This window comes from Gallinula chloropus, assembly GCF_964237585.1.
Source record: "Gallinula chloropus genome assembly, chromosome: 12".
NCBI classification, from domain to species: Eukaryota; Metazoa; Chordata; class Aves; order Gruiformes; family Rallidae; genus Gallinula; species Gallinula chloropus.
The window spans coordinates 12,293,724-12,315,255 of NC_140097.1; the positions used below are offsets into that span (position 1 = coordinate 12,293,724).

General features: G+C 51.8%; 1 protein-coding gene across 2 annotated transcripts; it reads left to right on the top strand.

Annotated features, from left to right (window-relative positions):
- The first annotated feature begins 1,727 nt into the window (after window positions 1-1,727).
- On the top strand, window positions 1,728-21,513 carry COPG1 (COPI coat complex subunit gamma 1). Of its 2 annotated transcripts, none has more exons than XM_084269718.1 (24): window positions 1,728-1,788; window positions 5,051-5,103; window positions 5,898-5,978; window positions 6,081-6,152; window positions 6,973-7,052; window positions 7,717-7,792; window positions 7,942-8,034; window positions 8,369-8,455; window positions 8,606-8,763; window positions 9,334-9,467; window positions 10,215-10,282; window positions 11,026-11,214; window positions 11,689-11,784; window positions 13,114-13,357; window positions 13,739-13,814; window positions 14,156-14,259; window positions 14,367-14,492; window positions 14,927-14,995; window positions 15,359-15,501; window positions 16,798-16,969; window positions 17,932-18,029; window positions 19,451-19,589; window positions 20,542-20,640; window positions 21,224-21,513. In XM_084269718.1, exons 1-24 carry the CDS (start codon window positions 1,755-1,757, stop codon window positions 21,352-21,354), a joined length of 2,622 nt encoding a protein of 873 aa, XP_084125844.1. In that variant the 5' UTR covers window positions 1,728-1,754; the 3' UTR covers window positions 21,355-21,513. The 2 variants fall into 2 exon arrangements, with proteins under 2 accessions (XP_084125844.1, XP_084125843.1); XM_084269717.1 differs by lacking the exon at window positions 1,728-1,788 and adding an exon at window positions 2,688-2,796.
- Window positions 21,514-21,532: the final 19 nt, after the last annotated feature.

Below are 21,532 nucleotides of genomic sequence, written 5' to 3' on the forward strand. Positions count from 1 at the left end.
CATCCGCCGGGAAAGGCGTGGGAGGAGGAAAGCCCTACAGCCTGCCTGACCTTGAAAGCACAGACACAAAGCAATTCCCCAGCCAAAGGGCAGGTCTGGGGAGCAGGCAAGGTCCGCAGGCAGCCACCCACCCCAAGTGGGAATGTCCCTTTGGGTGGCAAAGGGCTGGTGGGTGTGAAATGGAAGGGACAGCCAGTGTCTGGCCAGAGGCTGCAGGGAAGGATGGAGACATCCAGCTGATTTGCTTCCCATGTCCCCTTCAGCCTCCTCAAAACTCCTCCCCATGCAAGAATGTTAAAATCCGGTGGAAAACAGAAGGGTTCCCAAAAGGAAGGTGAGCCCCCACAGTTGGGCATGGCCAGCTGGCACAGGGAGTGAGTGGGCTCTGTGTGTGGAGCCCTGGTGGGGACACATGCTGCCTAGGGGCCGTGGGACTGTGGCAGCATGATGGGGGTGATGCTTAGCACTGGCTACGTGTTCTCTGCAGGTTCTCCTGGCCACACTGCACTGCAGGATGCTGCTCACCTTCCTGGTGGTCCTCGGGGCGCCAGCAAGAGCCTTGAAGGGGATGAGCCATGAGCAGCTCCCTCCGGTACCCCGAGCCAGGGATGAAGGCAAGCTGACACTGCAGGAAACCAATGATGCTAAGGAGATGCTGACAGGTCTTCCCAAAATGAGGAGGGATGACCCTGGCTGTGGGGAAGGGTCTCATCTGGACAAAGCCAGCCCACCACTGCTAGAGGGGTCAGCCAGAAAAATATTGCCCTGTCCAGTGAGCCTGGACGCCAAGAGACCTGCTCCGGTGAAAAAGTCGAGGAAGGTGTCCCTGTCACTTGATGTTCCCACCCACATACTGAAAATCCTGATTGACCTGGCCAGAGAGAAGGAGCTGCACGCCAAGGCAGCTGCCAACAAGGAGCTGATGGCCCGTCTGGGGCGCAGGAAATAAATCTCCCCCATAGGGGCACGGCTCCTCGACCGGGGGTCAGGATGGCAGTGGGGCTGCTGGAGAGCACAGGTGGAGAGGGCTGGTGTGCCCACAGAGGGCTGCGAACACAGTGCCTCATCCCAGCCCCCATGGCACAGGCAGCACCCGTGCGAGGGTTTGGTTTAATAACCTCCACCTCAGCACCACCGGAGAAGACACAGCCCGGTTTGCCTGTCCTGGGGCCAGTGCTGGAGCGGACCAAGGGCTTAGTCCCAGGCACTGAGGGGGTTTCTGTGCCCTGCTTTGCTCCCTACTCACCCTCTGCTGGGATGTCACCGAAGGGGCCACATCCAGCCTGGCAGGTTTTCCCATGTGCTGCCCCTCTCTGGGGGCTGTGACGCACAGAGATCCATCCCAAAGCCCAGCCAAGCCCCAAAGCCAGCAGCGGTGAGCACGCACAATAAAAGGTGGCATGGAATAACACTTATTGTGGTTTATACTGGTCCTGCTCCCCTGCACACCCCCAATTTGTGTTCCCTCTCCTTGGAACTGCAGCCAGGGGAGGGCTAGTGCTGGAGCTCACTGAAGCTCAAGCGAGGGGTGTCAGGCCTTGTGCTGGCAGCAGGGCTGGCCCGGGGTGCCTGCGGCAGCTCTGGGCCAACTGGGACATTGGGTTGTGCTGGCAGAGCCGCTGTCTTCAGCAGGGCTGGGAGATAAGAGCTGTACGGAGCAGAGTGCGGCCGCCCTGTGCAAAGTACAGGGCGGTGCGAGCGAGGCAGAGGCTGGGGGACACCCGCCGGAGGGGCCGCTGGAGCTGGTAGGGGACATGGCCATGATCTTTGATGATTACCTGCTGCAGGGTGAGTGCAGCCCCTTCGCCTCCGAGTGGGCGCTGACATTGGGAAGGGGGCAGAAGCAATCGGGGTGACCCTGTGCCCCGTGGGAGGGGACGTCTTTGGGTGGCCGGCAAAGGGATTTGCCAGCAGCTGGGTGGAGCTGGGTGGCCCGGTGGGTAACGGGACCTTTGCCTGGCCAGCCTGCCCCAGGGCTCCCGGCAGCACTGGGCCCCGGGGACACCCCGCTGCAGGGGTGGGTGCCATGTGGCTGGGCTCAGGGGTTTGTGGATACGGGGGGAGCTGTGTCACTGCCGAGATGCTCCAGCGCTGGCAGTGCCGGTGGAACGGCTCGTCCCCAGGAGGGGCTTCAGTCTGCCCTACGGCTGCCCAGTCCCCCGGGGCACCGAGCCCCTGCCGCGATCTGCCCCTTCCCCTGTCCTGCCCCCCTCGCTTCCCCGAGTCCCAGGGTCCCCTCCGAATCCCAGGGTCCTCCCGAGTCCCAGGGACCACCCAGGGTCCCCCCCAGCCCCAGGGTCCCCACCTCGCTCCCGCCCCGTTCTGGCCCCGGTGTCCCGAGTCTCCGCGGTGCCCCGCTCTGCCCTTCCTCTGCCGCTCACAGGGTGCCCCCTGCCCCGTGTCCCCTCAGGGCTCCCAGTGACCCCACTCACAGCGCGTTCCCCCCACGCCACGCCCCCGATCCCCCCCAATGTGTCCCCCGCGTCCCCCGGTAGCCCCGCCCGTGCCACCCGGACCCCTGGTAGCCCCGCCCCCGCCCCTCCACCAATCAGACCGGCTCGGGCCGCAGTGGGGTGCCACGTCAGGAAGGGCGGGGCCGCGCCTGCGCAGTGTGTCGGGCGGCGACGGCAGTGACAGGCTGGCAGGAAGGGGCGCGGAGCAGGAAGGGGCGGGCGCTGGCAGCGCCACCGGCACCGGGACCAGCACCGGGACTGCCACGGGGCGGGAGGGGCCTCACCGCGGGGCCGCTCGGCACCACCATGCTGAAGAAGTTCGACAAGAAGGACGAGGAGTCGGGTGAGGGGAGGCGGGGGGCGGGACGCGGGACTCCAGCCGTGACGGGGCCGGGTCTCGCCGTGAGGTGAAGCGTCCCCGGGGCGGCCGTGTTGGGGGGCCCGCTGCCGGCGCGGAGGCACCGGAGCCGCCCGCAGAGGCCTCAGCGCTCAGGGGTGACCAGCCGCGCCGCCGGCCGCGGGGTCGGGCGAACCGTCCGGCGAGCGAGCCCCGCTCCCAGCTCAGGCCAGGCGCTGGAGCCGCCGGGAATCCAGGGCGTAGCTCCCGGCCCGCTCTCTGAGGCGGCGAGCGGCTTCAGCGCGGGGCGTAGTGATGGACTCTGCTCGGCGCGGCTCCGCTGGCTCTTGGTGTGTGTGAAACGCCTTTGCCCTTCTCCCCTTGTCCGAAGCCTGCAGGGACATCTTGGTCGGCGCGGCATCGGGGAATTTCATGAGGCAGCTGCTGGGGAATTGCTCTTGGCTGTCGTTTTTGGGGCTGTTCTTCACGTTCCCCTCCTGCATGCTTCGAGTTTCTGTGTTGCCCACGGCCGAGGCCGGCAGGAGATCGCTGCCTTGCCTTGGGATGCTGCCTCTTGGCGAGAGCTCGCAGAGCTCTGCTTTCTGGCACTGCTGCTTGCCTGCTTCTTCATGGCTGTTCCTCGTTAGTGCCTCCTCGTCCTGTTGCTTCTGTTTCAAATGAAGATTCACAGGATTTAATGTACTGACTTTCTCCCATGGATTGTGTGTATGTCCAAAATGTATAGCCTGAATGCTTGTCATCCTTGGTCTTAGGCTGAGCAGATCAGCCCTGAGTTTCCAGGCCTTTTCATATCTGTTCTGTCCACACCAAGGCTGACAGGACAGCCTTTTTGTTGAGATCAGCATGCCTGCTTAATTGGCTCCTGTTTCTCTGCTTTTCATGGGTGGTTTAGTTAGTCCTGGGTGAGCTGCTTCCCCTGGCTCTCAGAAGCATGCTTTGAGATAACATTTTTGGGCATGTAATTGTCCCAGAGTCCTTGCTCAGGCAGTGACTGTTTCTCTGCCAATGAATACAAGTTGTTGTTAGACATCCAATAGTAAGAGCTTTCTGAACATGTGGCCTCTGCCTTTCTTGTCTCTGTTTCTCCTCTGATGGAAAAATACTTTGACACAGGGTGCTCTGAGGACCAAGACCTCATTTCAGGATCCTTAGTGCTGTGGAAGATGAAGAGGCGATGCTCTGCTGCTGCTGGCTGATTTAGGGCTTGCTGCTAGGGAGGATTTTTGGAACACGTTCACATGCTTATACTAGAACTGGTTCACTGTTCCACTAGAGACATTGTTTTTTTGGTCTTTCCCCATGCTTTCTTCTTTTCCCAACCCCACGTATAGCACTGACACTTATTTGGCCACCTTTTATTTGGCCTCTGCAAACTTCTGTGACAGAGGAGGGCAGTTTATGATCTGGGAAGGAGCCAGGGTGTGGATGTGTTTGCCTTTAAGTTTACTTTGCTCTTGCAAAGGCTCCTGGTACCAGGGTAGGATGCCTCAGGCCCAGGTCAGAACTAAGCCCAGGAGCTGGGCTTTCCAGCAGATCAGGGTTGTTACACATCAGAGCAGCGCTGGGAATTGCTGTGTTCTGTCCCAGGGCCAGGCTGAACATAGGTACTAATTAAACCCTGCTTATCAATAACTGACAGCTTTTGAAAAGCTGCAGCTCACAAATGCTTAGGAGGCAAGCTAGTAGAGACCATGCAGAATGATAGTGCTTATCCCTCTGATTATTTAGTCTTTAATTGGTGAGGGATTTAATTATTTAATATAATTTACTCTATTAAGTGGAACAATGAAAGTTGCTCTGTGTCCAGACTCTCTAGTCTGCTGTCTTGTTTCTTAATTAGTGATTGAGCCAAAAATGCTCTTTTTGTCTAGGCCTGTCTTATTGATGCTCTAACTGTCAGCAAGCTCCCAGCCCAGGGGCTGGAAAAAGGTCTGTGAGGATAACAGTGGAGCACAGTTACTTTGCAGATAATCAGTCTGCCTAGGCTCATGGCTAGGTTTTTTTTTGGGGGGGGGGAAGGTGGGGGAGCAGGGGGAATGACAGATTAAAGAATATGCTGTCTGTTCTGCCTTCTCTAACTGCTATGAAGACATCCAATTAACATCACTTCAGAGAGGGAGCTCTGGTTGCTTGATGTTTGTGAAAAAGTTACCCCAAAATGCTCAGTCTGTCCTTAAATTATGGGCATAGTGAGAAAGTTGCTATCCCTGGAAAGACTCTTACTCTCTTTATTTTGCAGGTGGGGGTTCTAACCCATTCCAGCACCTGGAGAAGAGTGCAGTCTTGCAAGAGGTAAAGCCTTTCTGTACCCCTTTCTGGACAGAGTCTCTCCTGCTCTTGAGTACATCACTGGAGAATTTCAGCAGGGAACTGGGGGTTTGTTAGGGTCCTGCCAGCTCTGAAATAAATGGACAACGTTCCTGTTCTTCTTTTATTGTTGGAGGGAGGAAAAGAGAAGGTTGACACGGTCTCTGTAACAAATTTAAAGACTGTGAACTATAAATAGTAATAAAATTATCTGGGAAATCTCAGGCTGAAACAGGAAGGTTGGGAAATGGGCCTTGAACACCCTGTATGTTTTGTAGATGGCAAAGTTAGCGAGTAGGATGTGAGTGGTGATTGGATAGTCTGCGAATTTGCTCTGAAAAATATGCCTTTCTATCCAACAGCAGGTAATTTTCTTGATCCCCTGACCCTGTTGTTTCAGTGTTATCTGTTTGCCTGCAGTGTTGTGAGTGGTATTGGCTCCTGTTAGCCCTGCAGAGCTAGCGTCTGTCTGTCTGTCAGCAGAGCAGTGTTTTAGCTAGTACGTGATCCAGACTTGTGTGGGTGAAAGTGTGGTGAGGATTTGCCCTTCAAACCTTAACTGCACTTGCACTGGTGATCCCTGGATGAGACTGTAGAACCAGCTGTTTAAAAGGGTTCTGTGTTTAACAGCAGTTGTGGGGAAATCTGATCCAAAGTCATTAAGAATCTTGCCACACCGTGTTCAAAATGTCTTGCTTGTGTCAGTGACCAAGACCAGATGAAATGGTGTTTGTGAGGGGAGGCTGGTGTCAGAATCCTTGTCTGTGCTTTGTTTCCAGGCACGAGTGTTTAATGAGACTCCCATAAACCCACGAAAATGTGCTCATATCCTCACCAAGATCTTGTATCTCATAAACCAGGTAAGGGAGAGAAAATTTACACCTATACAGGGACACCTGTAGCAGGCCCAAAGCTGGGTGCCATGACTGGGATTTCCTTCCTTCTTTCCAAACATTTTCTAGGGGGAGCACCTGGGTGTCATGGAAGCTACTGAATCCTTCTTTGCCATGACCAAGCTGTTTCAGTCCAATGATGTAAGTCTGCTGCTTGTTTTCTTCTGTATTTATCTGGTGGGACAAGTTGTCAACGGTGTCTTTTTCAGCCTTGAGATGTGTTTATACACAACCAGTTTTTCTGTTCTTGCCTGGAGCTGCCTGATCTGAGTGGGAAGAGTAGGATGAACGTTTAGAAGCAGAGATCAGCTTCCCAGCCCCTCACAGACCTTGTAGCAGCTTAGCTGAAGCATTCTCTGTTTTTGAGATGGGAATGCCTCCCTCTGAATTGCTGTTTAACCCCTGAGACTTTGGTAGGCACAGATCCAGTGTATAGTCAGCTAGAATACACTGTATCTTGTGCCCAGCGTTTAAAGATTCTGCTTCCTGCTGAGAGTCATTGACTGTGTGTCCTGGAGAAGGCCAGGAACTTGTACCTACCCACAGCAGTAGTACCATCACTAGTTGTTTTCCAAACCATAAGGCATTGAAATCATGAGACCAGTGCAGAAATCCCCAGACCCAGGAATATCAAGTGCTTGCTTTTGAGGCAACAGGGTGCACTTCAGCTAATGATTCCACACCTTCCTCCTTGTTCATGTGAATGACAAGTGAAAGATGAAACTGTAGGTCCAGCTAAATCTGGTCTCTCTGTGTCTTCACCCTAAGACTGAGGGATGCAGAAGAGGTGTTTTGTTAATGAATATGGGGTTTGTACATCTTTCACGCTCAGGCAGCGGGGCTCTCTGAAGGTATCAGATTATTGATCTTCACAATAGAATCACTGAAGCAGGGAAAACTGAGATCCTGTCCTATCCAGGATCCTCTCCACTGATGTCTGTCTTCCCTCTCTCCTTGTCAGCCCACTCTTCGCAGGATGTGTTACCTGACTATCAAAGAGATGTCTTCTATTGCAGAAGATGTGATCATTGTGACGAGCAGGTCGGTCGCTTCCCTTTTCTTACCGTTTCATTCACACATCCTGCAGTAACGCCCATCCAGCCTCTTGGAGGTAGCTGTGGGCCCTAAGCAGGGTGATGACATGGAATGGGCTTGGCTAGGGGAAAGTGTTCCTTTAAAAAGTCTGTTAAATACAGACACCAAACTCCTGGTGATGCATGGGAAATGTGCTGTGCCCCCGTGTTCCGTGCCCACAGGTGTTTGGACTGTCTCTTCTGGTTACATGATATGGCAGCAAAAGGCTGTTTCATTAACTCCTGCTTTGCTGTCTGAATGCCTTGAAGCTTTTTGAAAATCTCTGGCATAAATCCTAAGGCTTTCAACAGGTAGATGAGGATTTACTGCTCCTGTAGCAGCACAGGATGCGACTTCACCAGGGAACAAAATTCCCTCTGTGAGTCATTCCTGCATTGCTGACCACCCCACTGAAAGACCAGTGCCTTTTGGGGAGACAGAGGAACCTGAGGATATAGTCTGCTGTGGTCTTATCCTCCTACCTCCCACCCCCCGAGTCAGGCTTGCTGGAGACCTGCAATTGTCTGCTTGGCATTCAGCAGCAATGCTGGCTGCCTGCTGTTCTGTGTACGTGCACCTGGGAGCTGCTGGCTCAGGAGTGCACTGTTGAGAGCTTCCTGTTTTCCACCAGCTTAACCAAAGACATGACTGGGAAGGATGACAATTACCGAGGCCCCGCTGTGAGAGCGCTCTGTCAAATCACTGACGTAAGTGCTGGTTTTCCCTTGGGCACCTGCAGGCCCTTCACCTTTCCCTACTTCACCCATCCCACCTCCCACTCTGCTTTTCATGCCTTTGCATCTCCCCTTTCACAGCCCAGCAGCTTTTCTGTATCAGCTGTTTCCTCTCCCTGCAGAGTACCATGTTGCAGGCCATCGAGCGCTACATGAAGCAGGCGATTGTTGACAAAGTGCCAAGTGTATCCAGCTCTGCTCTGGTGTCCTCCTTGGTAGGTAGTCCCTGCAGAATGTGCCTGAGGGCTGGTTAAGCAGAGAACCAGTCATCTGTGGCAGGACTGAACATCTTGGGAGTTAGAGGGCTTCATTGTTGCCATTCTCCTCTTTGGAACAGCATGGCTGGTGCTGACAGTGTGGGAGATGACTGACCACTTGAGGCCGCAGCCGTCATGGCCAGGTCTCCAGGTGGTGATCCCATGCTTTTCTCTAAGTGGCTGCTGCCAGCACCCTCATGGGAAAGGCTTGCTGCTTCTTAATGAGCTGTGATTCCCAAAACTTTCCCCTACCCTCCTCTCACGGGTTGCCTGTGACTTCATCTTTCCCCAGCACCTGCTGAAGACCAGTTACGATGTGGTGAAACGCTGGGTGAATGAGGCTCAGGAGGCAGCTTCCAGTGACAATATCATGGTGCAGGTAGGAAACCGCTGCTAACACAGGGAACAGCAAGCAGCAGCTGGGAGTGGAGCAGAGTGCTAGAGCTCACCCAGGCACCTCTGGGCATCAGAGGGGGTAAAAGTGGGAAGAACACACTGTGGGTTTGTGACGGACTCTTTCTCTGCACAGTACCACGCTCTGGGCTTGCTCTACCACGTGCGGAAGAATGACCGCCTGGCAGTCAACAAGATGCTCAGCAAGTTCACGCGCCACGGCCTCAAGTCACCCTTTGCCTACTGCATGATGATTCGAGTAGCCAGCAAGCTGCTGGAGGAGGAGGCTGGCAGGTGAGGGCAGTCCTTTGCGCTGCAGGAAGAATTTCTTCCAGTCCTGCTTCCATCTCCTCTCACCATCTCATGAGGGCAATTATTTCTGTTGAAGATCAGCATGCCCCTGCTACCCTTTTATTATTGGGTAAAAGGCAGCAGAGAAAATACAGGATGCTATCTTGGTTGTTAGGAGATGGCTTCTACGAGTCTTGTTTGTGTGCTTGCACCTTGAATGCTTTCTTGTTTCCCTGGGCTGTGTTGCACAGCTGTTCTTTTTTGATATATTCTACTTCATGTTCTCCGTCTTCTGTAGTTATTTGGCTGCCATGTATGCAGTGTGGCTTCCTGATAGGTAAGGCTTGTGTACAGTCACGTCTTGGTGTGCAGTTGCTGAGGGAGATTCCCTTTGGCCCGCAAGGCAGAAAGTGTCTTCTCAGCTCCAGCACGCTGGAAGTACTGTATAATGCCCACTGCAAAATCTGGGGACAGTGGATTTATGGCTATGGGACCTGCCTGGTTTTGCTGTTAGTATCTTCACTTCTGTTAGCACCTTTATTTTAACCTGTTTTTGTGTTTCCTGTCCCTCAGCCGTGACAGTCCCCTGTTTGATTTCATTGAGAGCTGCCTAAGAAACAAGCATGAGATGGTGGTCTATGAAGCTGCTTCTGCTATTGTTAACCTGCCCAACTGCACTGCCAAAGAGCTGGCTCCAGCTGTCTCAGGTAAATGGGGGGGATTATGGGCCTGCAGTGGTCACACCTGCTGATTACCCCAAGAAACAAGGACCACGTGTAGTTTCAGGCTTGTAATGCTGCTATACCCATTGTTGCTTTATGCTGCTGCTGAGAGCCTGTGGTGTGTGTGAATAGCTTTGCTCCTGTAAAGGTATTTGCCTGATGTGTTTGAGTGTGGGTTGCTGGAGGGGGTCTCTTCCATTTTCCAGTGAAACAGGGATGAATTCTAATTGACCAACCTCCCTGCTTTAGACTGCGTTTAGCAGCGCAAGAAGCCAAGGTGCTGGGCTCCTTCCTTCACAGCTTAGTCCAGTCCTGAACTGGGACTGTTGGCGGGTAGGGAAGCTCCATGTCACCTCTCTGCACAGGGAGGGTGCCCTCCATGGGCCAGCCCTGGGCAAGTAAGAGGATTTGCATGGAAATGGAGAACAGCAGTACAAATTGACTTGGTAAGAAAGATGATAAGGTGATGAAATTGGCTTTCAGGAGGAATGCAGGGCAGCAGCTCCAGGGAAGGAGGGAGGTGGGTAAGAGCTAGTTGTCAGCAGGGATTGTCACAAAGGGGACAAGAAGGAGGAAGGGAGCAAGCTGGTAAACTCACCATTGCCTCTTAAGCATCCTTATAGTTACCATGTGCTTGCAGCTGTCTCTTCATTGCAGCTCTTGCTTTAAGTACAAACCACTTCTCAATAATAGATTGCCTAAACATCTACCTCTGGTTTTCCCACCTTGCAGTTTTGCAGCTGTTCTGCAGCTCCCCGAAAGCAGCGCTGAGGTATGCAGCTGTCCGTACCCTCAACAAGGTAGGAACCAGTCTCCTGGGAGCTGTAATGATTCCTCATGTGCAGGGAGCTGCAGGCTTCAGAAGAGAAAAGGGGGCAGACTGTGTGATGATTCTGTACGAATAACCTCTGTGCTGGGCTGCAGCCTTCACATTTCATTGCTGTGAGCAGAATAAAACCTCAAAGAACACTTTACAGAAGGGGAGGAAAAGCAGTCACGTTCACAGGCCTTACGTGTTAGTGCTTCCCCTTCAGAGCTTCCTGTGGAGAAGGAGCTCTCTGGAAATTAAGCAGCAGTCAAACCTTGATGCTGCTTCTTGCCTGATCTGGGGCGGTCTCCAGCTTTTCCCTTGACCTTGTCAGCTCTAAAGAGAAAAAGAAAGGCAGTGTCTGGTAACTGCTGCCCACCCACTCACTGATGTTCTGCACAGCTAGGCTGGATGGATTTTTGGTGGGAGATCATAGCCTGCTCTGCAGAACCTGAACCTTAGTGCATAGAGGAGAATGACAGTAGTACAGTAGTGGTAGAAAGTAGTAGAAGATTGTTATTACTACTGCTTCTCTTCCAGCAAGAGATGCAATTCTGAAGGAAGAAAGAACTTGGTACTTTAACCTTGGATAAGCCGTTTCTCTAAGATGATCCCTCTGTACAGTCTGTAGCACTTCTTTTTATGGGAAGGAGCAGGAGCTTATAGATTTAGTGGGGGGGTTGCCCTTTCTGGGCCTTTTGTTCATGGTTTTCCACTCTTCCTCCTGTGCTGCAGGTGGCCATGAAGCACCCATCTGCTGTGACTGCCTGTAACCTAGACCTGGAGAACCTTGTGACAGACTCCAACCGCAGCATAGCCACCCTGGCCATCACCACGCTGCTGAAAACCGGCAGCGAGAGCAGCATCGACCGGCTCATGAAGCAGATCTCCTCCTTCATGTCAGAGATCTCAGATGAGTTCAAAGTAAGGAAGTGGGAGGACGAGGGACATTCAGGTTCCTGAAGAGACAACCCTCCCCTGGCCTTTGTCCATGTTTGTGTGTGCACTCTGAAGCTTGCATGGAATCCAAGCAGCTGGGCTGAAACATATTTTTAGAGGGGAAAAAAGAGATAAGAAGAGGAGGCTATCAGCCTGAAGTGTGCCTCAGCTGTACAGCACCCAGCTGGGAAGTCAGACACTCTCTTCTGGGGAGAAGCCCTTTCAGAATTAAATCCCTTTTTCTTCTTTCCAGTGGATGTGGGGTTTTTGATGTGGGCTGGCCAGTGCATAAAGATCAATCTCTTCCAATGGTACCTCCTGGAACTGCACTGTTTGGATAAGCAAAATAAAAAACTTCATTTCCAGACTAGGGACCAGCACAAAATTGACACAATTTAACTATTTTTTTCCTGCCTGGTAAGAAAAAATCCTCTCTTATGTGTGCCCCTTGTCCTCCAGGTTGTAGTGGTGCAGGCCATCAACGCGCTGTGTCAGAAGTACCCTCGCAAGCACGCTGTCCTCATGAACTTCCTCTTCACTATGCTTCGGGAGGAGGTGAGTTGGCAGGACAGCTTCTTGGTGCTCCTTGTTGGCGTGCATGGACTGCACAGTGGCGCCGGTGAGAGTCAGGCTGTCACTGATAATGCTGTGCAGTAACAGCCTCTCTCCCTAAAAGGCTTCAGTCTAACTGGCAGAAGTGTTCAGCTGTGCACAAGGGTTATATGCTTACTGCCAGGCATATTTGTAACGTGGTTTTCATTGATTTTTCTGGGGGTTTATGAACTCTCAAAGCAAATGCAGGCAACAGCAGTTCTTTTGTACTTTGACAGCAAATTCCAAGCAGTTTTGTCTCATACACAAAGATTCAGTAACAATCTATTTATTGATGACACAGAGCCACTTTTCTTCTGTTCTCTAGGCTGTGGCAGCAGAGGGATCACTAGTACCTGTAACCATTCTCTGCTTTCAGCCAGACATAGAATTGCAGGAAGACAGCTTTACAGAGATTTGCCATTTCTAAATGAGCTAATATGCCTGCAGCACAGCTGGCACCACTGCTTGCTCTGACATCACTTTCTGCCAACCACAGCCTCTCATTTGGGAACAAACCAGAGCGTCTCATTTTGCTCTTGTGAATAAATGGACCGCTCTCCTTTCCCAGGTTTTCTGTGGGTGGATGGTATCATTCTGAATGTGGTTTTGTAGTTCAAACCATACAGTTTTACAGCTTTTGTAATCCAAAGCAGCTCCAGAAAGATTCCCCAACTGTGCATGTAATTGGCAGAAGATAGTGTGCAGTTTAATCCCTTAGTGTGTATTGAGGACACGGTTAAATAATGTCTGAAGATAACCAGGCATTAACAGTGTGTCGGGTTATGGGGTGTGTCTGGGGAGGTATTGATTGCCTGTCTTTCCATACCACTGGGGCTGTTTGCTGGGTCCTGCTGTGGCAGATATGATCCTTAATACATTTCTCTTGTGATTCATCCTCAGATGTCTGGTGCTAAAGGGGAGAGGGTTGGGCTTTCTCTCCTCCCATATGGCTGTTTTTATGCACTGATTCTAGCAGCAGAAGGTTTGAAGGAGATGTAAACCCTTCAGGCTGATGGATTCTTTTACACTCTTTACGATTTGAGGTTTTTCTTCACTGCAGCCATTCCGAAAGGGGCTGGCAATAGACCTTGAATATTAGCTGGTCCTCTGGATGTAAAGAGGGTCAAAAGTGAGGGCAGCATTATTGCTCTTCTCCTTTCAAACACAGCTTAAAAGCACTGAGTGTGAGTGACCTTTTTTGAAGGATTTTTTTTTTTCTCCTGTCTGGCTAGTTCAGAGTCTCCAAAATCCTTTGAGGTTTCCAGCTGAGCAGTTCCCTTTGCTCCCTAGGGTGGCTTTGAATACAAGCGAGCCATTGTGGACTGCATCATCAGCATCATTGAGGAGAACTCGGAGAGCAAGGAGACAGGCCTGTCTCACCTCTGTGAATTCATTGAGGACTGCGAGTTCACTGTGCTGGCTACTCGTATCCTCCACCTCTTGGGGCAGGAAGGACCCAAAACCAATAACCCCTCCAAATATATTCGCTTCATCTACAACAGGGTTGTCCTGGAGCATGAAGAAGTCCGGGCAGGTAAGAGACAGACCTGGAAAACTGTCTGCTTGGTGAGAGATCTTCAAGGAAATACAGTGCATGACCACCTCTGGTTCTGAGGGTTGTGATTCACTCTAGTCCTGAGCAGATCTCTCTTACACAGCAAAGATCCTGCAGAAGTATTGATGGGGGAACATGGCCAGCAGCCAAGAAATAGGGAGGGAGCTGCACTGACTCTGAAACTAGACACAGGAGGTTTCCAGGCACTTTGCTGCAATACATCTGCCTCTCTGCAGTCACAGTAATGCTTTATACCAGTGCTTGTGTCTCTGATGTGGCATTTGAACGTGGCCAGGAAATGGAGGAAACTTCAGGTGATTTCTTTATGTTCTAATTCTGTTTTCATGACTTGTGCTACAGGTGCTGTAAGTGCCCTTGCCAAGTTTGGAGCTCAGAATGAGGAGATGTTACCCAGTATCTTGGTGTTACTGAAAAGGTGAGCTGTACCTCGGAGTTCCTCAACATCCTGGGTGAAAGCCCTCCTTTGCTTGAGAGCTTGTTAGCACCTCCATGAGTGTCCAGTCTCCTGTAGCTGTAGATTTCAGAAGATGCAGTGGGTACCTGGGATCCTGTGGTGGGATCACCACTGCATTCAGTGTTCCAGTGTGAGAAGCCAAGTGTGGTGGATGGTTGCTTATCTAATACAACTACTAGTATGTTGCCAGTTGTCTTCTGTGGTGCATTCTTCCTGGCCCTGTGGTATGGCTTAGTTGCCTGGATTCACTTGCATGGACTCTGCTGCCTGGCATTGAAGCAAGTTTTCCACTTTCTTCTCAGGTGTGTGATGGATGATGACAATGAAGTGAGAGACAGAGCCACCTTCTACCTGAATGTTCTGGAGCAGAAGCAGAAAGCCCTCAATGCTGGCTACATCCTGAATGGTAAATGCAGGAAGTCCTCAAAACAAGTTTGCATCTCCTTCCTGGTTTAACTGGTGAGAGAGTTGGTATTTTCTCTGGTTTCAGTGACCTGTCCCTTCTGTCCCCAGGTTTGACTGTGTCCATCCCTGGCCTGGAGCGGGCTCTGCATCAGTACACCCTGGAGCCCTCTGAGAAACCCTTCGACTTGAAATCTGTTCCTTTGGCAACAGCTCCTATAGTGGAGCAAAGATCAGGTAAGGAACAGTCCCCCAAATGCTGGTCCAGACCTCTAGAAGCCCCCCAGCAGCTCCAGCACTCAGACAATAGACTGCTTTGGGCCTGCTGGGAACTGCTGAGCTCCATCCTGTTTGAATTTTGTCGGATTACATCTTCTGTAAAGACTTAGGCCAGCAAATCTGGTTGATCCCACATTAGTGTTTCAGCTTAGTCCAGCTGCCAATAGTAGAGGTAGTAGTTGGTAATCCTCATCGGAGCTGCAGTTCCAAAGGTGTTTAGGAAGCTAAATATGGATGTCTAGTCCATCAGAAGGTGAGAAATGAGCTCCCTTCCTTTCCTTAGTCAAATCCCTCTCCAGACATTAATCTGTTTTCTGATTTGGTTACTTGTTACTCTTCACATTCAAATCTTTCAGGGTTTTTATGTTTGGTTTTTCCTTTCTCCTTGACAGAAAATGCCCCTGCTGCTGTAGTCAAACAGCCGGAGAAGGTGGCAGCAACACGGCAAGAAATATTCCAAGGTAAACTGATGCAAGGCCTCTGCTATGTGTGTGAGAGAACAAATAGCCACCTCTTGCTGAGCCTGCCTACCCCCTCTGGCTTTTCCCCATCTCACTTTGGAGAGCAACGTGGGCTCTCAACTTTAAGTTTACTGTTCACTCCTGGGGCATGGAGGTCCCTGCAGTCCTCTTCTTTCTAGCTGGCAATAGATGGGGGCAAAGGATGGCTCTGCCTTCAATTTTAAAAGTCCCTAGTGAATGTTTATGGATGTTTGATGATGATCATTGCTGCAGCAGCTTCTGGCAGCTTAGGTGAGAGGTTTGAAACTGCAAGCACCTTCCTCTAGGTTAGGAAGGCGATGATTTCTGTGTCCTCTGTTTCAGAGCAACTGGGGGCAATCCCAGAGTTTCGGGGACTGGGCCCGCTCTTCAAGTCTTCCCCAGAGCCTGTTGCCCTGACAGAGCTGGAAACGGAGTACGTGGTTCGTTGCACCAAGCACACCTTTGTCAGCCACATGGTGTTCCAGGTGGGTACCTATGGAGTGTGGGGCAGAAAGGGGATTGCAAAATAAGCTCCTGCCAGTTAAAACAGCTTCACTGGCAAGAGATAGCTCAGGGACGTCTCTGTTCAAAGCGTGTCACAGCAATGAAGGATCCTTAGTTTCTCATCCAGGGCAGCAGAGCCCCAGAAGAAGAAATAAGTAAGAGATTATGTGTGAACTGAACAATGTGAGCTGAACAGTGCTTACAGGGACCGGCAGAGTAAATCAGAGAAGCACTAGGTGGGGCTGCTCTCACTGAGCATGGGCAGCTGGATCCCTCCACACATGCTTTGGGCATAAAAGAATGGACGTTTGTCTGCTGGAAAGGGAACCCAAGACAGGAATGTGATGAGGGAGAGCTCTTCCCCTCCTGCATTTGGTTTTATCCGGTGTACTACAGGTGCTTGTTCCTGAGCACCTCGGCCTTGCTGTACCATCCCCCTGCTGGGTGAGATGTTGGGATCCATGTGCCAGCATCTTTACCTGGGCCCCAGGGAGTCCAAGGCACAGCGAGCCTCACGCTAGCTGGTGAGCAGCAGTGTTCTGTCCTTAGCCAGCTCCTTCCTCAAAAGCTCAGAACAGCTTACACAGCCCTCGTGGGGGTTGATCTTTGTTTCTGTTGCCCATCCACCAGATGCAGTTGTTAAATGACTTGTCATTGCAGCGGGAATGAAGTCTAATCAGCAATTTTACACTTGCTGAAACTTGCTCAGACTATCCTTGGTTTGAACAAAGGATCTTCTTCCCATCTTTCATGGGGCGCTGTGTCCCTGTAGCATCAAGTGAGAAGATGTAGGAAACACAGTGCTCACATTTCCATACTGCAAAGAGTAAACCTGAGAATTACCATCCTGGGAGGAAGGACAAAGTACATTTGAAGGAAAAAGAGTTCCATACTACCTGGTGAACTGAAGCTGGTGTCTCCCTGTGCTCACTGAATTTCTGCTCCTGCCTGGGTTGCTCTGGATAACTGTGCTGGTTGGTTTTAAGGGCGGGGGGGGGGGGGGGGGGGGGAAGGTTTGCTGGAGCACTGGAGTCCCTGCAGGGTTTTGCTTTCTCCCCTAAAGCATTTAAATGAGTATTTAATTATTTTTAGTCAGGGTTTTTCAGTAGCTAAATGGAGTGCATGAACCAGGCAGCTGAATAGCGAGATGGGCTGTGGAAACACAAAGAGCTAGGGGCTCACAAGTTGATACCGTGCTCTCACCACCCAAAGTGAGTCTGCTAATAGATCAATAGCAAGCAGCTTCAAGCTGTTGTTCCTTCCCCCTCTCTGTTTAGTTTGACTGCACGAACACCCTGAACGATCAGATCTTGGAGAATGTTACAGTGCAGATGGAGCCAACAGAGGGGTATGAGGTCATTGGCTATGTACCTGCCAAAACCCTGGTGTACAACCAGCCAGGCACCTGCTACACACTGGTGGCTCTGTCTGAAGAGGATCCGACAACAGGTAAACAGTTTGCTCTCTGTTTTCCTGACATTCCCCAAATTAGCCATACTGTACTGCTCGCCCCCACACATTCTACCTTGCATCCTAGCCAGATATTTATAGCCTGTGTGTGGGCGCAGCCCTGTGCGATGCTGAGCCTGACTTCTCTTTGCTGCTTGGGGCTGTCGGGCCTCCCTTCTCCTCTCCTGGCTCCCTTGTGCTGTAGCACTGTGGAGTCAGGCTATGAGAGCTGGCAGATGAGCATTCAGCACTCTGCCCAGAGCTCTCCTGTGCACCCTGGCGTCTGTCCTTTGTGTTAGTATGTGGGGCGGCTGGTACTGGTAAAGTGCTGGGAGGGGCCAGGTGATGAGAGGCAAAGGAGACAAAAAAGCAGGAATTTGAGATGTCCGTTTGAGCTGAGCATCCCCTCATTTGTCACTGGAATGTGACAGGGCCTTACCTGTGCTTTGGTGTCCCTGGTTTGTGCTCTAGGACTGCTCACCTCTGTGTGTTGCTGCTGTTCACCCAGCAGTGCCCATCTTCTCAGAGATGAGTCACTGCTCCCTCTCCTAGCTGAGTAGTGTTAATCAGCTGCTGCGTTGCAGTACAAGGTGGTCTCATTTCAGAGGCAGGTGAACCGATCCCTAGATAAGGATCTTGCCTCTTCACAAGGCTCCAGTGGAACATGTTGGGTACTATTCCCAACACAACTTCATGTTTGTCAGTAATAGCACTTGATCTGAGGATTATGGTCTTGTACAACCATCGTGAGCCTGTCTCTATCACTGTTTGCTAGGCTCAATGTTATAAATAAATACCACATCCTCAAGAGACAAAAACTGTTGGAGTGTCCTCTCCAGGTTCCTGGCTAAGCCTGTGATGGTGACAACCCAGCTGCCCCAAGTGTGACCTAGCCCCAGTGTGCTGCAGAGCACTGCAGGGCTGGTGGTAACCGGAGCTTTGTGTTTGCCTCTCCCACCCAGTGGCCTGTACCTTCAGCTGCATGATGAAGTTCACTGTCAAGGACTGTGATCCGAACACGGGCGAGACCGACGATGAGGGTTACGAGGATGAGTATGTGGTAAGGAGCTGGATGGGTACCTGCTCACAGAACTCCTGAGGGGTTTTGTGATCTGTGCTTGGATCCCTGCAAGCCATGATGTAACCACTGAGGCTGATGTGGGCAGCCTCATGTGAAGAGGTGTCTGTCCCAGGAAGCGAGATGTGGGTTTGCAGAGCTTGTTTTGTCATTACCCATTTGGAGTACTGTCCTGTTGCTGTCTAGCCAGATGTCTGACTGTGCATGATACCTGTGTTTTGGGAGGTCATAGTGTGTCCTCTGGACTTGGCTGCCTGTGCCTGGTGGGCTCTGGCAGTTGTGCAGTGAGTTTTGTAGAGACAGAGGGCCATTAGGCATCTCTTGCTCTCTCTGGTGGCACAGCTAACTGCCTCATAATGGCCTGCCTGGTACAGGGAGATTGCTGTCCTTGTTCTTGCTCTGGAGAAAGAGGGGCTTCCCCCGAGACCAATGAAAGCCCCGATGCTGAAGAAGCACCCCTCTTCCAGGCTCTGCTGTTTCCAGGAAGGCTGTTTTACCACAAAGGAAGAAGCTGAGCTTATGCTTGGTCAGAAATGATGACTGGCTCACAGCGGTGGTGTTTACCCTCCGGAGAGGAAGGGATGCTGTGACACAACCTCAGCTTGCCCTCTTAGCTCCAGAGGCTGTTTTCTACGCATGGCCTGTCACTGCTGGGAATCTGATTAGAAATGCGGCTGTGCAGGGGGTCACTGAGGACACAGCATCCTCCCAGGAGTGGGGACCAATGGAATGTGCAAGGTTAACCCCTCCTCTGCTTCTCACCAGTCACCACAGTGGTTGAGTGCTATTTAAACAAACTCCTCCGTGGTTTTCAACTAGAACCAGGAGGAGGCTCTTCCCTGCAGCGACTGCCAGAATGAATGGGGATGGTGTCCAGCCAGCTCTGGCACTGACTGACGTTGGTATGTGCTCTGGAGGGACAAGCCCAGTTCTGCCTTGCACAGATGTAGTCACAACAGTAGTTCAGCTGACCCGGCACACAGCATTAGGTGATCACAAGCAACTGACAGCATCTTGCTGTGCTTTACCAGTCTGCAAACCAATAGGCCAGAAAGGCAAACCACAGACATTCCAGGGAAGCAAATGCTCAAGTTATTATTGTTTTGCCCTCTGTTTTGGATATTTGTCCGGTGCTTTGATCTCTGTCAGGCCAAGGATTGCGCTCAGAATAGGCACACGCTTTGTCAACCGTAGAAATGGTGTGACCAGTGGCTTTCCAGGCCAAGCAGCTGCTCAGCCACACACTTGTTTGAGCAGACCAGGCTCACTCTGACATACTGATGAGTGGAAGTGGAGACTGCCTCCTGTATTTGCCTGAGTTCAGGGAATCCTGTTTGTATCTCTCTCTGAAGAGAGCAGGGTTAGAAACAGCCATGTTCCACTTAAACCTCTTCTACCCTCAGCTTGAAGACCTGGAGGTAACAGTGGCTGATCACATCCAGCGAGTCCTGAAGACAAACTTTGGAGCAGCCTGGGATGAAGTGGGTGATGAGTATGAAAAGGAAGAGACCTTTACTTTGTCTGCTATTAAAACCCTTGAAGGTAAGGGGGTGCCTGAGCTCAGCCAAGCTCGTAATATTTTCTTCCTTCCAGCAGGCAAAGCCCAGAGGTGCAGCCAGGCTCACATCAGACCTCTCACAGAAAGGCTAGAGGGGCAACGTTACTGGGGCATAGCTGCTAAATGTGGAGCTACAGTTACCATGATGACAAGTTAGTTCAGGTTTCAAAAAAACCCCAAACAACTGAGTGTTCTGTGCCCTGTGGAGACCAGACTGGATTGTAGGAGGCAAGCGAATGTCTTGCTTTGCTCTCTCACTCTCCCCTCCCAAGCAGGCAGACTGCAGTTCAGCTGTGAGCTCCCACTTTCCTTCTATGAAAGCAGCAGATGCTCTGACCTTAGGACTTAAGACTGATTAAAAAAAGATGCAAAGAGCAGAAGACATGAGGTTAGTGGGCAGGCTTGTGGTGTAAGCCCTGCTCTCTTTCATCATGTATTAACGACTTTCTTTGTTCCTGAGGAGCCTGTAAAAACTCGGTTCTGATGGCATAAAGGGCATCCTTGTCCTATAGCCATCTCTGTGCTTCCTTGCACAGTGCCATGGGTTTGAGATACTCTCCCTGGGGCCTTTTCACATTCCTCCTGAAGGCCTGTGTCTCCCTCCTGCTGCATCTGTCCCCAGAGAAGCTAGCAGGGCTGTGCAGTAAGCATGCAGGCAGCTGCACTCTCCTCCTTCCGTTGTCTGACTCATTCACCGTCCTGTTTCTGCTGCACCTTTGCTGCATCAGATAACGGAACTGAGGGTGTGTTTTGTGTGCTGCCTCTGCCTCCTTTGTGGTTTCCAGCAGCACAGTGCTGGGCCAGTGCTGTGTGCCCCTCAGGACAAGCAACATGAACCCTAACATGCAGGGAGGACTTGTCCCCTTCAGATGCTCTTTATGTATCCCTGTCTGGACACCTGTGACATGGAGCCTGTCACTTATTTTCTCTTAACAGAGGCAGTTAGTAATATTGTGAAGTTCCTGGGGATGCAGCCCTGTGAGCGATCGGATAAAGTGCCAGATAACAAGAACTCTCATACACTGTACCTGGCAGGTGAGGCCTGGGGTGAAGCTCTTTGGGACATCACACAGAGCTGCTTATGGAAAATCAGGGCAGGAGTTTTAGGATGGAGCCCTCTGAGCTCCTGGGAGGATTCAGTGGCTTGTCCCTGCTGTGCTTTCTGTCTACATGAGAGCGGAGCAGCTGGTGTTGGGATCAGGCAGGGTGCTGTGGAGGGGAGATATTGGGATCAGCCCTGGGCTTAGCCAAGTGCCATTTGCTATCTTCATGCTCTGTAGCATCCTGGTCTGGGGTGAGCCCGTGGCGGGGAGGGTACAGCACCCTTGCCCAGCAAAATGGATGTGTGCTGGAGCTCCTAAACGTGTGACTGGTACTCACTGAAGGAGTGTTGGCACCTCTGCTCAGCTGGAGCTCATTTTGACCCTGCTTTCATGAGTTCTGCAGTAGCAGGAGCCCTGGGTGCATTATCATGAGAGAAGTGTGCTGCTCCAGGGTCTCCTGTCCCAGTGCTGGGGCTGTGCCACGCTACATCTGGGAAACCTGCCCTTTCTAAGCAGTAGCATTCACTTTTAGGCTTACTGGGCTACCACTCACTCTTCCCCCCTCTGCCTTCCAGGTGTGTTCCGGGGTGGCCATGACCTCCTGGTCCGCTCTCGCCTGGTCCTGACCGACACGGTGACCATGCAGGTTACAGCGCGCAGCAGTGAGGAGCTGCCCGTGGATGTGATCATGGCTTCGGTGGGATAACCCACCCTGCCCCTTCCCGGGCTGACCCGCAGCCCCGCCCCGCGGGCAGTGCTGCTTTCCCTGCCGGCACCGTGGGCATCTCCTTCACTACAGCAGCTTTGTGTTCTCTGCCGTACCGCTGTCTTTGGGGCTCTCTCTATAAAGTCAACGTGTTTTTAAGGGCCGATGTCACGAAGCG

Excerpts from the sequence above, each read along its gene's own strand:
- COPG1 (XM_084269717.1), top strand. The coding sequence starts at position 2,760 with ATGCTGAAGAAGTTCGACAAGAAGGACGAGGAGTCGG. Across the intron at positions 8,764-9,333 it reads CTGGAGGAGGAGGCTGGCAG|CCGTGACAGTCCCCTGTTTG; the intron begins GTGAGGGCAGTC and ends CCTGTCCCTCAG. Across the intron at positions 16,970-17,931 it reads TGAAGAGGATCCGACAACAG|TGGCCTGTACCTTCAGCTGC; the intron begins GTAAACAGTTTG and ends TCTCCCACCCAG.